Source organism: Cynocephalus volans, chromosome 9, assembly GCF_027409185.1.
Source record: "Cynocephalus volans isolate mCynVol1 chromosome 9, mCynVol1.pri, whole genome shotgun sequence".
Taxonomy (NCBI): Eukaryota; Metazoa; Chordata; class Mammalia; order Dermoptera; family Cynocephalidae; genus Cynocephalus; species Cynocephalus volans.
Genome location: NC_084468.1, coordinates 107,194,826 through 107,211,187, shown reverse-complemented (window position 1 = coordinate 107,211,187; position 16,362 = coordinate 107,194,826). Strand labels below are relative to the sequence as shown.

At 34.1% G+C, this 16,362-nt stretch overlaps 1 protein-coding gene across 8 annotated transcripts in view; it reads right to left on the bottom strand.

The window, feature by feature from the left end:
- Nucleotides 1-16,362, bottom strand: part of BLTP1 (bridge-like lipid transfer protein family member 1) — a 221,537-nt gene that overhangs the window by 41,985 nt on the left and 163,190 nt on the right. For all 8 annotated transcript variants that reach the window (XM_063107237.1, XM_063107240.1, XM_063107239.1 and 5 more), the window contains 4 exons: nucleotides 14,348-14,407; nucleotides 12,208-12,434; nucleotides 10,932-11,062; nucleotides 9,501-9,624 (listed from right to left, as the gene is read on the bottom strand). In XM_063107237.1, the coding sequence (XP_062963307.1) occupies nucleotides 9,501-9,624; nucleotides 10,932-11,062; nucleotides 12,208-12,434; nucleotides 14,348-14,407 (542 nt within the window). The remainder of the gene's footprint in view (nucleotides 1-9,500; nucleotides 9,625-10,931; nucleotides 11,063-12,207; nucleotides 12,435-14,347; nucleotides 14,408-16,362) is intronic.

The window sequence follows — 16,362 nt, the reverse complement described above, 5'->3', positions numbered from 1 at the left end:
ACTCTGTTGTTAATAAGGCCTGCCCTCAGAAGACACTTGTTAACCAGAGGCTAACCTGACATGGAGAAAGGGAAATACCCAACTCTAGTCAGCTCTAGCATACCATCTCACCTAAGCTGGGAGAAAAAAACTTGACAAACTCTTGTGAATTGAAGTTCACAGTCCAGAGGCATAGGCTTGCTAAAACACTGAGCCTTGAGGACTATAAAATACTTCCTCTCCCCTGACACCTTACTATTATATCACAAAAGGCCTATTTACAGCAGTTCCGTTTACCTGGTATATCACGTCTGGCTGTCAAGAAAAAATTACAAGGCACACGAAAAGGCAAAAAACACAATTTGAAGAGACAGAACAAACATCAAAACCACACATGGCAGGGATGCTGGAATTAGCAGATCAGAAATTTAAAACGACTATGATTAATATGCTAAGGGAGCTAATAGATAAAGCAGACAACATGCAAGAACAGTTGGGTAATGTAAACAGAGAGATGGAAATCCTAAGAAAGAACCAAAAAGAAATGCTAGAGACCAAGAACACTGTGAAAGAAATGAAGAATGCCTTTGATGAACTTATTAGTAGGCTGGACATGGCTAAGGAAAACATCTCTGAGCATGAGGATATTTCAATAGAAACTTTAAACACTGAAATGTATAGAGAAGAAATAAAAACAAAACAAAACAAAACAAAAAACCAAAAGAGAATGTCCGACAACTGTGGGACAACTACAAAAGGTGTAAATATCAGAAGGAGAATAAAGAGAGAAAGGAACAAAAGAAATACACGAACCAATAATAACTGAGAATCTCCCTAAATTCATATCAGATGCCAACCACAGATACAGGAAGCTAAGAGAACACCAAGCAGGATAAATACCAAAAAAACTACACCTAGGCACATCATTTTCAAACCACAAGAAATTAAAGATTTTTCTCAGTAAAAACGCTGAAGGAAGCCAGAGGGGGGGGGAGGGGAATCTTATCTATGGAGTAACAGGATAAGAATTACAAGATAGTTGAAAAAGTTTGTGGAAAGATTCATATTACCTTTCAATTCTATTTTTCCACAAACTTTTTGAAGTAGCCTTGTATATCTAACTTCTAGGAAACCATGCCAACAAGAAGAGAGTAGAATGAAGTATTTAAAGTGTTGAGAGAAAAAAATCCAACAACTTAGAATTTTATACACTATGAAATTATTCTTCAAAAGTGAAGGAGAAATAAAGACTTTCTCAAACAAAAATTGAGAGAATTTGTTGCCAACGAACCTGCCTTGCAAGAAATACTGGAAGTTCTACAGAGAGCAGGAAGATGATATAGTTCAAACTTGGATCTCTATAAGGAACGTAAAGCATCAAAGAAGGAATAAGTAAAGGTAAAATACATCTTTTTTTCTTATTCTTAACTGATCCAACAGTTTGTTCAAAATAATAATACCAATAATGTATTTGATAGTGTATGCTTATGTATATATCTTATGTATGTGTGTATATACACACATTTACATATACGCTTATGTATGTTTCCATATAAAAGAAATGAATGACAATGACACAAGGGGTAAAAGGGAAGAATTAGAATTACAGTGATGTGTTGCTTAACAACAGAGATATGTTCTGAGGAATGGATCATTAGGCATTATTGTCTGAACATTATAGAGCATACCACACAAACCTAGATGCTATAGCCTACTACACACCTAGGCTACATCATACAGCCTATCACTCCTATGTGAGTAATGCATCATGCTACACCTTTATGATGGTTACAACATCAATAGGCAATAGGAATTTTTTGGCTACATTATAGTTTTATGGGACTATCATCATATGTGCAGTCCATCATTGACAAAAACATTCTTATGCAATGCAAGACCATATTTTGTTATTATAAGGTACTCACTACCCGTAAAGTGATATAGTGTTATTTGAAAGCAGACTTTGATTAGTTGCACATGTGTATTGCAAACTCTAAGGCAACCATTTAAAAGGGGGTGGGGGTAAAAAAAAAAGGATAATTGATATGCTAAGAAAGAAGAGAAAATGGAATCACAGTAACACATATGGTAGATATTAATCCAACTATATCAATAGTCACTTTAAATGTCAATGGTCCAAAATGGTCATAAAAGACAGATTTTCAGAATGGATCAAAAAACAGACCCAGCAATTTGTGTTGCTACAAGAAACCTACTTACATATACATATTTAAATATACATATAGATTAAAAGTAAATGGACAGAGAAATATCTACCATGCTAACACTAAGCAAAAGAAAATAGGAGTAGCTATATTAATTCTATACAGAGCAGACTGCAAAGCAAGGAAAGTTATCAGGAAAAAAGAAGCACGTTACATAATGATAAAGGGGTCAATTCTTTAAGAATTCATAACAATACTTAGTGTACATACCTAACTACAGACTGCCAAATTACACGAAGCACAAAATAATAGAAATGCAAGGAGAAATAGATGAATCCACTATAATAGTTGGAGACTTCAATGCCTCTTTATCAGAAATGGACAGACCCAGCACACGAAAAATCAGAAAGGACACAGTTGAACTCTACAACACCATCAGTCAATTTGATATAATCAAAATCTATAGACTACTTTATCCAACAACAGCAGAATACACATTTTTCTCAAGTTCACATAGAATATTCACCAAGAGACCACATTCTGGGCCATAAATCACACCTTAACAAATGTAAGAGGTTAGAAATCATACAACGTCTGATTCCACACCACAATGGAATTAAGCCAGAAATCAACAACAGAAAGATTTCTGGAAAATCCCAAAGTGCATCTAAATTAAACAACACACTTCTAAGTAAGCACATAGATTAAAGAAGAAATCTCAAGAAAAATTTTAAAATATTTTGAATCAAATGAAAATGAAAACACAACTTAAAATTTGTGGGATGCAGAGAAAGCAGTGCTTAGAAGAAATTTATAGCATTAAATGCATATATTAGGAAAAAAATCTAAAATCAATGATCTAAGCTCCCACCTTAGGAAACTATAAAAAGAGCAAATTAAATCCAAATTAAGCAGAAGAAAAGAAATAATAAAAATTATAGTGTACATCAGTGAAACAAACAGGAAATCAACAGAGAAAAATCAGCAAAACTGAAAGCTGGCTTTTTGAAATGATCAATAAAATCAATAAGCCCCTACCTTCATTAAGTAAGAAAAAAAAAAAAAAAGACACAAATTACTAACATCAGAAATGAAAGAGGGGACATAACTACAAATTCTATGGAGATTAAAAGAATAAAGGAATACTGTGAACAACTCTAAGTCCACAAATTTGATAACCTAGATGAAATGAACCAATTCCTTGGAAGACACAATTTGCCAAAACTTACATAAGAGGAAACAGATATTTTGAATAGGCTTATATCTACTCAATAAATTGAATCAATAATTAATAACCTTTCAAAACAGAAAGCACCAGGCTCAGAATGAGTGCACTGGTGAATTCTACCAAACATTTAAAGAAGAAATGATACCAGTTCTCTACCATCTCTATCAGAAGATAGAAGCAGAGGAATACTTCCTAACTTATTCTATGAGGCCACCATTACCCTGATACCAAAACCAAAGACATTATAAGAAAACTATAGACCAATGTCTTTCATGAACATAGATGTAAAAATCCTTTACAAAATATTAGCAAATCAAATCCAACAATGTATAAAAAGAACTATACATCACAATCAAGTGGGCCTTATCCCAGGTATGCAAGGCTAGTTCAACATCTGAAAGTCAATTAATGGAACTCATCACATTAACAGGTTAAAGAAGAAAAGTCATATGATCACGTCAATGGATGCAAAAAAAGCATTGGGCAAAATCCAACACACATTCATGATAAAAACAAACATTAAAAAAACAAAAACAAGCAAACAAACAAAGAAAAACAAGCCAAAAAAACCTCTCAGTAAACAAGGAATAGAGGAGAATTTCCTCAATTTGATAAAGAATATGTACAAAAAACCTACATCTACCATTATACTTAATAGTGTGAAACTCAAAGCTTCCCTATGAAGATCAGGAACAAGACAAGGAAGTTAATACTGCTTCTCAATATTGTATTAGCTAGTGCAATAAGACAAGAAAAGGAAATACAAAGCATTCAGATTAGGATGGAAGAAATAAAACTGTCTTTGTTCACAGATGACATTATTGTCTACACAGAAAATCCAAAAGAATTCACCAAAAAACTACTAGAACTAATAATCAATAATAGCAATGTTGCAGGATAAAAGGATACAGAAGTCAATTGCTTTACTATATACTAGTAATAAACAAGTGGAATTTGAAATTAGAAACACAATACCATTGACACTAGCACCCCCAAAAATGAAATACTTAGGTATAAATCTAACAAATTATGTACAAGATCTATGTAGGGCAAGCTATAAAACTCTAATGAAATATATCAAAGAACTAAATAAGTGGAGAGATTTTCCATGTTCATGAACAGGAAGAATCAATATTATAAAGATGTCAGTTCTTCCCAACTTGATCTATAGATTCAGTGTTATCCCAATCAAAATTCTAGCAGGTTATTTTGCGGATATCCACAAACTGATTCTAAAGTTTATATGGAAAGACAAAAGATCCAGAATAGCCAACATAGTAGTGGAGGAGAAGAACAAAGTTGTAGGACTGACACTTCAAGACTTACTATAAAACTACAGTAATCAAGACAGTGTAATATTGGCAACAGAGAAGACAAATAAATCAATGCAACAGAACAGAGAGCCCAGAAATAGACCATATGAATATAGTCAATTCATCTTTGACAAAGGAGCAAAGGCAATAAAATGAAGCAAAGACAGTCTTTTCAACAAATGGTGCTTGAACAACTGCACATCCATGTGCAAAAAACATGAACACAGACCTTATATCCTTCACAAAAAATTAACTCAAAATAAATCATAGATCTAAGTATAAAAGAAAAAACTATAAAACTCCTAGAAGATAACATAGGAGACAACTAGATGACCTTGGGTATGGCGCAATGACTTTTAGATACACCAAAGGCATGATCCATGAAAAAAATAATTGATGAGTTGAACTCAAATTAAATCAATTAATTTAGTTGATTAAGTTGATTAAGTAAATTAATTAATTAATTTCAAATCAATTAAAATTAAAAACTTTTGCTCTGCAAAAGACAATGTCAAGAGAATGAGAAGACAAGCCACACACTGGGAGAAAATATTTGCAAAAGACATATCTGATAAAGGACTATTTAAAATATACAAAGAACTCTTAAAACACAGCAATAGAGAAACAACCTAATTAAAAAATGAGCCAAAGACTGTAACAGACACCTCACCAAAGAAGATATATAGATAACAAATATGCATATGAAAAGATGCTCTACATTATATGTCATCAGGGAAATGCTAATTAAAAGAAGATACCACTACACACCTATTACAGTGGCTAATATCTGGATCACTGACAACACCAAACACTGGTAAGGATAAGGAGCAACAGAAACTCTCATTCAGTGCTGGTGGAAATGCAAAATGGTACAGCCACTATGGAGGAAAGCTGGGCAGTTTCTTAGAAAACTAAACATACCTTTCCTATATAATCAAGCAATTGCACTCCTTGATATTTATCTAAAGAAGTTAAAAACTTATCTCCACACAAAAACCTGCACACAGAAGTTTATAGCAGCTTTATTCATAATTGCGAAAACTGGAAAGCAAAAAAACTCTTAGAGTTGATAAACAATTTCAGCAAAATTGGAGGATACAAAATCAACATGCAAAAGTCAGTAGCATTTTCATACTCCAACAATGAACTAACAGAAAAAGAAATCAAGAAAGCTAGCCTATTTACAGTAGTCATCAAAAAAATAAAATACCTGGGAATAAAGTTAACCAAGAATGTGAAATATCTCCACAACAAGAACTGCAAATCATTGCTGAAAGAAGTTAAAAAGGACACAAAAAGATGGAAAGACATTCCATGCTTTTGGATTGAAAGAATTAACATTGTGAAAATGTCCACATTACCTGATGGAGTTTGGATGTGTTGTCCCCTCCAAAACTCATGTGGAAATTTGATCTCCAATGTGGCAGTGTTGGAAACTGATTGAGTCATGGGGGCGGATCCTTCATGAAAAGATTAATGCTCTCCCTGGGGGAGGGGGGATTAATGAGTGAGTTCTTGCTCTATTAGTTCCCGTGAGAGCTCGTTGCTTAAAAAGAACCTGGCACCTTCTCTCTCTTGCTTCCTGTCGCCATGTGATCTGCTTGTACCCGCCGGCTGCCTGCCACTTTCTACCATGAATAGAAGCAGCCTGAGGCCCACGCCAGATGCAGCTGTCCCAGAATCGTAAGCCAAATAAACCTCTCTTCTTTATAAATTACCCAGTCTAAGGTAATTCTGTTATAGCAACACTAAACGGACTAAAACACTACCCAAAGTGATCTAGAGATTAAATACAATCTCCATCAAAATATCAATGACATTCTTCACAGAAATAGAAAAAAGAATCCTATCATTCATATGGAACAACAAAAGACCCTGAATAACCAAAGCAATCCTGAGCAAAAAAAATAAAGTTGGAGGCATAATACTACCCAACTTCAAACTATACTATGAAGCTATAGTAACCAAAACAGCATGTTACTGGCATAAAAACAGACAGTGGAACAGAACAGAGAACCCAGAAATCTACCCATATACCTACAGCCAACTGATCTTTAACAAAGGCACCAGGAACATATATTGGGGAAAAGACAGCCTCTTCAATAAATAGTGCTGGTAAAACAGGACATCCATATGGAGAAGAACGAAACTAGACCCATACCTCTAGCCATAAACCAAAATCAACTCAAAATGGATTAAAGAATTAAATATACATACTGAATCTATAAAAGTCCTAAAAGAAAACTTAGGGGAAACACTTCAGGAAGTAGGACTGTGCAAAGATTTTCTGAATATGATGACCCCAAAGCACAGGCAACAAAAGGAAAAATAAACAAATGGGATTATATAAAACTAAAAAGCTTCTGCACAGCAAAAGGAACAATTAACAGAGCAAAAAGACAACCTACACAGTGGGAGAAAATATTTGCAAACTATGCATCTGACAAAGGATTAATATCCAGAACATACAAGGAACTCAAACAATGTAACAGTAAGAAAACAACCCGATTAAAAAAAGGCAAAGGAGCTGAATAGGCATTTCTCAATGTCCAAGAGACACATGAAAAAATGCTCAACATCACTCAGCATCCAGGAAATGCAAATCAAAACCACACTGAGATATCATCTCACCCCGGTTAGACTGGCTGTTGTCAAAAAGAGAATAAATGCTGGTGAGGATGTGAAGAAAGGGGAACCCTCCTACATTGTTGGTGAGACTGTAAAATGGTGCAGCCATTGTGGAAAATGGTATGGAGATTCCTCAGACAACTACAGACATAACTGCTATATGACCCAGCAATCCCACTGGTGGGTATATATCCAAAGGAATGGAAATCATCACGTCAAAGGGACACCTGTACTCCCATATTTATTGCAGCTCTATTTACAATAGCCGAAAGCTGGAACCAACCTAAATGTCCTTTGTTGGACAACTGGATAAGGAAAATGTTGTGTATTTATACAATGGAATATTATTCTGCCATAAAAAAGAATGAAATACTGCCATTCACAACAACATGGATAAACAGAGAAAACTATGTTAAGTGAAATAAGATAGGCACAGAAAGAAATACTGCATGTCTTTGCTTGTATGTGGGAGCTAAGAAAAAATAAACAAACAAATAAACAAATTAAAAAAGACAGAAAGATATAACAGTCACATTAATGCATCAAACTTTTAAGAGAAGAAAACAGAACTGGGGTTACCAGAGGTGAGAAAGGGGGAGGGAGGAAAGAGAAGAATTGGTCAAAGGGCCACTAAAATCGATTACACTGTATATTGAAGAATATACTAATTATTCTGATTTGATTATCATATATTGCACACAGGTATTGATATTCAATGCTGTACCCCACAGATATGTACAATCAACTATGTTCCAATAATAAATTAATTAATTAATTTTAAAAAACTGGGAAGCAACCAAAATGTCTTTCAGTAGATAACAATGAATATTGTTCAGCACTAAAAATAAATGAGCTACCAAGCCATGAAAAGACACAGAGAGAACTTCAGTGCATATTACTGAGTGAAAGACACCAATCTGAAAAGGCTACATATTGTATCATTCCAACTGTGTGACATTCTGGAAAAGGAAAAATAGGGAGACAGTAAAAAGATTAGTAGATTCCAGAGGGGAGAGAGGGATAAACAGGTAGTGCACAGAGGATTTTTAGGGAGTGAAACTACTCTGTATGATACTATATATAATGATGGATACATGTCATTATATATTTGTCCAAACCTACACCAAGAGTGAACCCTAATGTAAACTATGGACTTTGGGTGATAATGATGTGTCAATGCAGGTCAAATTGTAACAAATGTATCACTCTGGTGGGGGATATTGGTAATGGGGAAGGTTATACATGTGTGAAGGTGGGGGTAAATGGGAAATCTCTGTACTTTTCTGTTAATTTTGCTGTGAAACTAAAACTGAGCTAAAAAAACCTGTCTTTAAAAAAATAGGGCTGGCCTGTTAGCTCAGTTGGCTACAGTGCAGTTATATCACCGAGGTCCAGGGTTTGATCCCTGTACCAGCCACCTGACAAAAAAATTAAAAAATTAAATTAAATTAAAAAATAAAGTAATAAGCAAGCAAGCAAGAAAAGGGGGAAAATGGTTTTTTAAAAAAGTAGTTTTTCCATTACTAGACTCATACTTTAGTGAGGGCAACTAAGTCTACAAAAAATAATGATAAGAATAAAGTGCTAAAAAATAAAGATAAGAATAAATTCCAAAGTGGCTTAAAGGTAAATGCTGACCACAGAGAATGGGATAGGGTAAGAATAGATATCTCAAAAGATTTCACAAGAATTCACATATTTCACAGAGTTAACACTGGAGATCAAAAAGAAAGTGTGAGTTCATGAAAGACAGACAAAACATGGTTAGTCCCACTGCCTGGGTTTGAATCTTTGCTCCACAGGATTACTGGCTGTTTAACCTTGGTCAAATCATTTGACCTTTCTGCATCTCAGTTTCCTCATCTTTAAAGTGGGGAAGTAATGCAAGGTACCTCATAGGGTGGTTGTGAGGATTTAATGGATTCTTAAACGTAAGTTGCTTTAAATGTGCACTGGTACATTCACAATATGAGGATACTTCAAAAAGTTTGTGGAAAAATACAATTAAAAGATAATGCGAATCTTTCCATGAATTTTTAAAGTACCCTGATAGATATGTATAAATCGGGTGGTATTATCACCAGCATTGGAAGAAAAAAGAGAACATAAACATATAAGTAAGTTTCATAAAGAAAAAATTTTTTAAAAAATCTACTTTAATAAAATTTTTCTTAAATGTTTACTCACTCGCATACTGGACCTCCGTAATTTTTTACGAACATCTCTTCGAATGTCATTCACAGCCACAGATTCTAACTGCTGGTAACGTTGAATTTCCTGGTTTATGGTTCCTTCACTTGCACCTAATTTTCTGGATGCAAAACAAATATGGCAATTACTATAAAGAACAAAATAAGACTGATTTTTTATGTATGGACAGGCCAAAACCCTCTGCAAGTTCAACACTCATATCTGCCAAACTGTAAAAAAAACCTCTGATGTTTGAGGAAGTGATTCTTGCCAATTGCTGTATCAAGAGTCTCCATGGCAATCTTATGAAAACCACAGACCCACTCTACAGGAAAATGTCTTTATATAAAATTTTACATATAACATAAACCTCAGGTAAGAGTTTAGAGGAAGAGAATATTTTGCTTCAAGTCATTTCTTTACCCTGAGAACAAAACTCAAATTGTAATGTAAGTCAACAGGAAAATGTGAGTCACTGTATGACAATTTACAGACAAGTTTTTAAGCAATACCTTTCATTGTACAAAATGCATATATCTGTGTAAAGTCCTTGAATGTACAAAAACACAGGTACAAGTGTACAAATTAGAAAAGATGAAGCATGACCATCACCTTTTGGGGAAAAAAAATGTCAAAGTTTAGCAAGAAGAATATTTATTCTTACAGAGGAAGTATTACTTAGTACTATCCACAGGCAACAGATACAGAAAAAAGATTACTACCACCTACTATCCCCTCTCTACTCATCCTACCCCCACCTCAGTTCTAGAGAACTGCTAATATTGGCAGGCAGAAGTAAAAAAGCATGAATCTTGAAGTCAAACACACACAAGTTAAATTCTAACTCTTCAACTTCTCTGAGCCAGTTTTCTCATCAATAAAGTTTGAATAATGTCATCTAACCTTACAGAAATATAGTGAGGATTAAATTGAGATAACATAAGACAAACTCACAATTGGTACTTAATAAATGCTATATTTTTTCTCCTCTAAAAAACTGCATTTCAGAAATACTGTTAGCAAAAGACTAATGCTTATTCAAGAGCACTTCAAAAAGTTCATGAAAAAATAGAAAGATAACACAAATCTTTTCATGAACTGTGTGAAGTACCCCTGTATTTACATACGCATGTAAAGATATGTAGAAATGTATACACACATGTGCAGATACGTATATACGATATAAAGTCAGTCATTGACTGCTCAGAAGTGAGGAGGTGTGAGGAGCACTAGACTTGGATTTCTAGCCTAATTTCATCACTAATGAATTTATGATCTTGGGCAAATTATTAAACTTCTCTGTAGCTTACTGATCTCACTGATAAACTAAAGGGCTTATTTTAGCCCAATACAGTTTCCTCTACATTTAACATCCTATAAATCTATTATTAGGGAAGACTATATTAAATTAAAAATCATTATACATACTTAAGATCATCTATTACTTTGGCCTGTTCATTCAGTTCTCTGATATCTACTATACGCTTCATAATTTTTCTTCCTCTAATTTCTCCTGGCTGGCCAGAAGTTGCTCCTTGTCTTCGATAATCTACAGCTTCCTGAAAAATCAAAAGCACATTGTATCTGTCAATACCACCCTCAGGTCACACAGCAAAACTAAATTATCACAAAATTAACACCTTAAATCAAAGTAAGCATGCAAGAATCAAAGCCATCTATATTAAGTAAGATGATTGGAATTCTCCATTGATTGATATCCCTTCATTTTCATAAGGAATCTATTTAGTTGCTACCTACATTTCCCCATGAGTGTGCTCTGCATGCTTTCAAATGGGAGTGGCTAGACTGAGGGGAGCCCCACATCTCTGGGTCACATAGATACTCTGCAGGAACAGAATAGCGCTGACTTGGGGGCGTCAGGCCTAGCAGGTGATTTACAAGTCGCTGCCCAAAGGTGAGCTTGTGGCCATCTCCACTTACTGAACTTCCATCTGAATTCTAAATAATAAACAGTAATATTAATTTTTTAAAAATTTCTTTCCAAGAACAAAACTATATCATTGTACAATAGTTAAAAGATGTTTAAAATAATTTTAAAAAATCAATACTAGAATGAAAGCAGAGTGACTTTCTTTTTGACTACCAAACAACTTGATACTACAGAATGTACACTATAGATAGAAATACATATTTTGAAAATGTATGCTTTTGTTTGGTGTGTGTACTTTGCTTTTTTAGAGATTCATTTTTTAACAACCCTATCGAGATATAATTCACATACCATAAAATTCACCCATTTAAAATGTACAATTCAAAGTTTTTTTTAGTATATTCACAAAATTATGGAACAACATCACAATCTCAGTTGGGAACATTTTCATCAGCCCAAAAGAAAACCCATAACTATTAGCAGCAGTCTCTTCTCACTCCCCTTCCCCGCCCCACTCCCCATTCTACTAGCCCTCGATAACCACTTTTTTACTTTCAATTGCTATAGATTTGCTTGCACTTAATTTTTAATGTTATAATGTTACAGGTTAAGGCACAAGTTGGATGACAGTCATTATAAAACGCAGAACTCAATTAAGAGACAATATCATAAAATGCAGACACAGAGAACTGCCACTCCCTTTCCTTCTTCCACAAATAGTAACTATAATATACTAAATAACACTGAATTAATAATATCCCTATCTCAGGGCATAAGCCAGTCCTGAAAAATTCTAACAGTGAGTTTACTTACAGTATGGATAGTGGGAGACATAGTATCAACTTCATCCTCATCTGACAGGTCAGCTATGTTCACTGAATTTAGGTCAGCAATGTCATCTATGTCTTCCTCTCCTGTCAGTGTTGTAAGGGTATTACCCAGAGCATTAAGCCTTTTGCCAATGTTAGGATCCATGTGGACATCAATCCCACACATTTTCCACAATACATTGAGTGTCCAGGTTCCAGCACTACTACTTTCTGTTTAAATAAAAAAGTGGCATTTTTGGTCAGTCCTAAGTATAGGAATTTCAATAATTCTAAACTTAAGTAATAAAATGGATGATGGCCATATATAATAACTAATGACTCTCACAACTAGATATGTCAGAAACATTAGACTACAGGATTGATTTCCCTAAGGGCAGAGTGTGCATCTATTACTTCCTCTGTATAGCAGCCTTCTTTCTCCTGGGAACTATAGATTCCCTCCTCTGCTCTCAAGCTGATCCACCTTCCCATGGCTATAGCAGGAATTGCTATCACCCTAGCTCATTAGCCGGAATTAATTAGGTAACTGGTCCAGGTGAAGATGAAAGATAAAAGTTGTTCCTTCTCTTATGACTGAGGGTGAGGAAATGAGGCTCATGAGCTCTTGGAAGCCATGTTTCCAGCCATGTGTAAGGAAAAGGTCATCATTTGCTTGTTTGTTGTTTTTTGTTTTAGGTCTGGAAAGGGGATTTGAACCCTTCATTTTGTGGTTGTCAGCACCATGCTCTCCCAAGTGAGCTAAGCGGCTAGCCTTCATAAATTAAAAAACAGAAAACAAAACAAAATTTAAAGAAAAGCAGCAGCCAGAGTGGAGCAAAGACAAGAGCTGGAACGAGTCCTGGTGACAATTGTGCTCTTGGTTCTAGTAGTCCTAAGGGCCCCGAATTGACCTGGTTCCTGTCTTTCCTGACATAGCCATTCCTAAATTTAATTGTAATCTGCAAATATCATTTCAATAAGCTCCCCCTTTTGGTTAAGCTAGTTTGAGTGGGTTGCTGTCACTTATAAACAGGAGTCCAAAGACTTTTATGTGACCTCTCTCCCAATATGTATGCTTCAGTCACCACCCTATCCCTCTAATTGCTAATGAAAATTTCCTAACTTTTTCAGTTCTTTGTCAGTAGGGACTGTAGGCCTTGGTACTGTCTGAGAAAATTTACTTAGGATAAGCACTGAGAGGCTAGGCTTAGGGAAGATGACAGGGAATAGTAAGGAGATACAGGAAATAGATCAACTTTAGCTTCTACCCCTCTCAACATTTTACAATCTCTCAAATTATATCTCCTGTTTGCTCACTTTGTCCAATTTTACAAGTGAAATAATGAAAATTTACATTGTGCTATCACCTTTGTCAAATCAGGTTATTACTTCCATAGTTATCTCCTAACTGGTTTCCTGGGACTTTTTCTGGTCTATAATTCTTGAAAGTGTCCCTTTGATAGTGTCAACATCTGCTTTCTTGCTCAAAAACATTCGGTGGCTTTCCCACTGCCCACCAAATCAAGTCCAAACTCCTTAATTTGACATTTAATATTTTTCCACCCTTATTTTTGGCATAACTCTGTTCTAGCCAAATTGGACAACACTGAGTAGACACTGAACTTTAACATCATGATTAATGTTATTCTCTCTGCTTGAATTTCCTCTGGCCCACAACACCCCAGTCTTTGCTTAAGGAACATTTTATCCATAGTTTGAGTCCCTGTTTAAATACCTGTTCTTTCATGAAGCTTATTGTCCCATATTTGGAAATATTCTTTCCCTCCAGTACATTTTAATAGCAATTGGAATTTTATATTTTATGTATTTATCAGTTACTTCAATGTAATTTTGCTGCATGTGCCTTAAGTACATTATCAGAAATTAGATGTATGGAAGACAGAAAATATAACTTATTCATCTTTGTCTTTCCCAAAACATTTTACAGTGTAGCTGGTACATAATAGGTATCTAATTAATAATTGCTAAATAACTGCAAATATGCTAATATAATGGTGAAATAGTTTTTTTTTTTTAATTAGTGAACACCAGAATTAGCTTAGCTAAAAGATCCTTCATCATTAAAATAAAGGAAGAATTCTACCTTACATATGTAGCAAAAGTAATACTGAAAGTGAACCTACCAGCTGCTGCTTGTCCTGTAGTCCTCGAACATACTTCATAGGTGCCATCTGGAACTACACCTGCACAAAAATCACCCCCAAAACAGATTTCAATAAAAACACGTTGTGATAAAATACTGTACTCCAATTTTTCACCCAAAGATTATTACCTAGATACAAACAGGATTACTAGTCTCTCTATATTTCAGTTCTTAATCTGTAAAATGAAAGGGCTACCTTAATGACTCATAAGATCTATTCCACATCTCACAATATTTCATTCTATGATTTTAGCAATTTAACTGCAGTTTTAGCTGTATTTTCTGCATGTGATTTCTTTATCTGTGGGACAACCTGGCCGACTCTGAAACTCTAGTAGGGTTTCCACCAACATCCAGGATGCTTACGACAATTTGTGCCATCATGAGAGAATGGCACATTGAGGATGAAAATGATTTAAAACTAATTTTTTGATAACTAAGAACTGCCACATTAGGTCAGAGACATGATTCATGAAGGAACATTTTATGAGAAAAAATGACTCACTGCCATGATGTCAATCTCATAAGGTCATGGATCTACCCTCAGAACATATCTGACTTTAATTGTGACCATTTATTATCACCTAGCTTAAACTGATAACTTCAGCTTCAAAAAAGAGGTTAATTAATCTCAACAATTTTCAACAGACATACTATCCATGAGACAACTTTTAAACAAAGTAAACTCTAAAGACAGTATTAAGACCTTTCTCAGTAATCACTAATGGAAACTAAATATCAACCTAAATTTGACAGTCCATATGTCTTAAAATGTTCTTTTGTAAACTCATTCTGAATCCTAAATTGATATTAAAATGTTATTTAAATTTGGGCTTGCTATTCATTTTCTAGGTACTCTAGTATTAAATTTATGTCTTTCCTTGAAAGTTTTCAGAACAGAAAAATCCCAACTTAAAAGTATTATGACTTAGTTTGTGAGAGAGGATTTATTTGCTATTAAGTGACAATTCCTATATATCATTTGCTTTTAAAAAAGATATTGCAATTACTTTAAAATCCATATAGGCTGGAGTTCTTCAAATTTCTGATGGTTTTTATAATTTGTCTAAATACATGTTGATCAAATGAGTCTAACTTTACTACCTACTTACATGGCCCTTTTAACTCTTCCTACAGATTATCTTTTCTAATTTATACTGCATTTCCCCAAATACATTATCACCTGGAGAGAAAATTTCACTGGACCACTCTTTTCTAGGTTATGTTTTTAAAACGATCTGTTAAAAAACAAACAAACAAACAAAAAAAAACACACACTCTAAGGCATAATCCTACCATTTCTTATTTCTCTACCTATACTAATCTCTTTTTTAAAAAAATATTAAATGGCAGTTATATCTAAGTATATTTACTATTAATAAAAAGTACAAACTAGTAAACTAATTTGCCCATTTTGTAATTTGAAATTCTTATAATTATGTTAATAAAACAACTACTCTGCTCACCTCCTGCTGGCCCCCTCAAAAGAAACTCAAATAAGCATGTTACAAAAGCAAGTCATTTAGTAACCCCCAAATCCAAAATGAATTATTCTGATGGTTCTACAATGTTGGCAAAATATATACTGAATTCCTGAATTATTTTTTTTAAGATATATTTTTTATTTTCAGTCAGAGGCATATTTCTTATTTCATATTTCTTATGCATTTTAAGATAAACTGTTAAGGAAATGGTATACTTCCTTTGCTTCAAAATACATACTATTTATTTTAATTAGTACAATGATAACAAAGATGTCACCTTAATAAAAATCAGTACATTTGAATTTATTTTGGCCTTAAAGAAAAAAAAAAACAAAAAACAAAAAAAGAGTACAGTTATAGTGTTTTTTAAAAACACATATAACTATTGTACAAAATGATAATATGCATAGATTTCTGATGAAGGCTATTTTTGGTCTTTTGGATAACAGACATGAGTACTTTAGTTCAAGTGTTCTTACTAACCTGAAGTATTTCAAAGAAATCTTAGTAT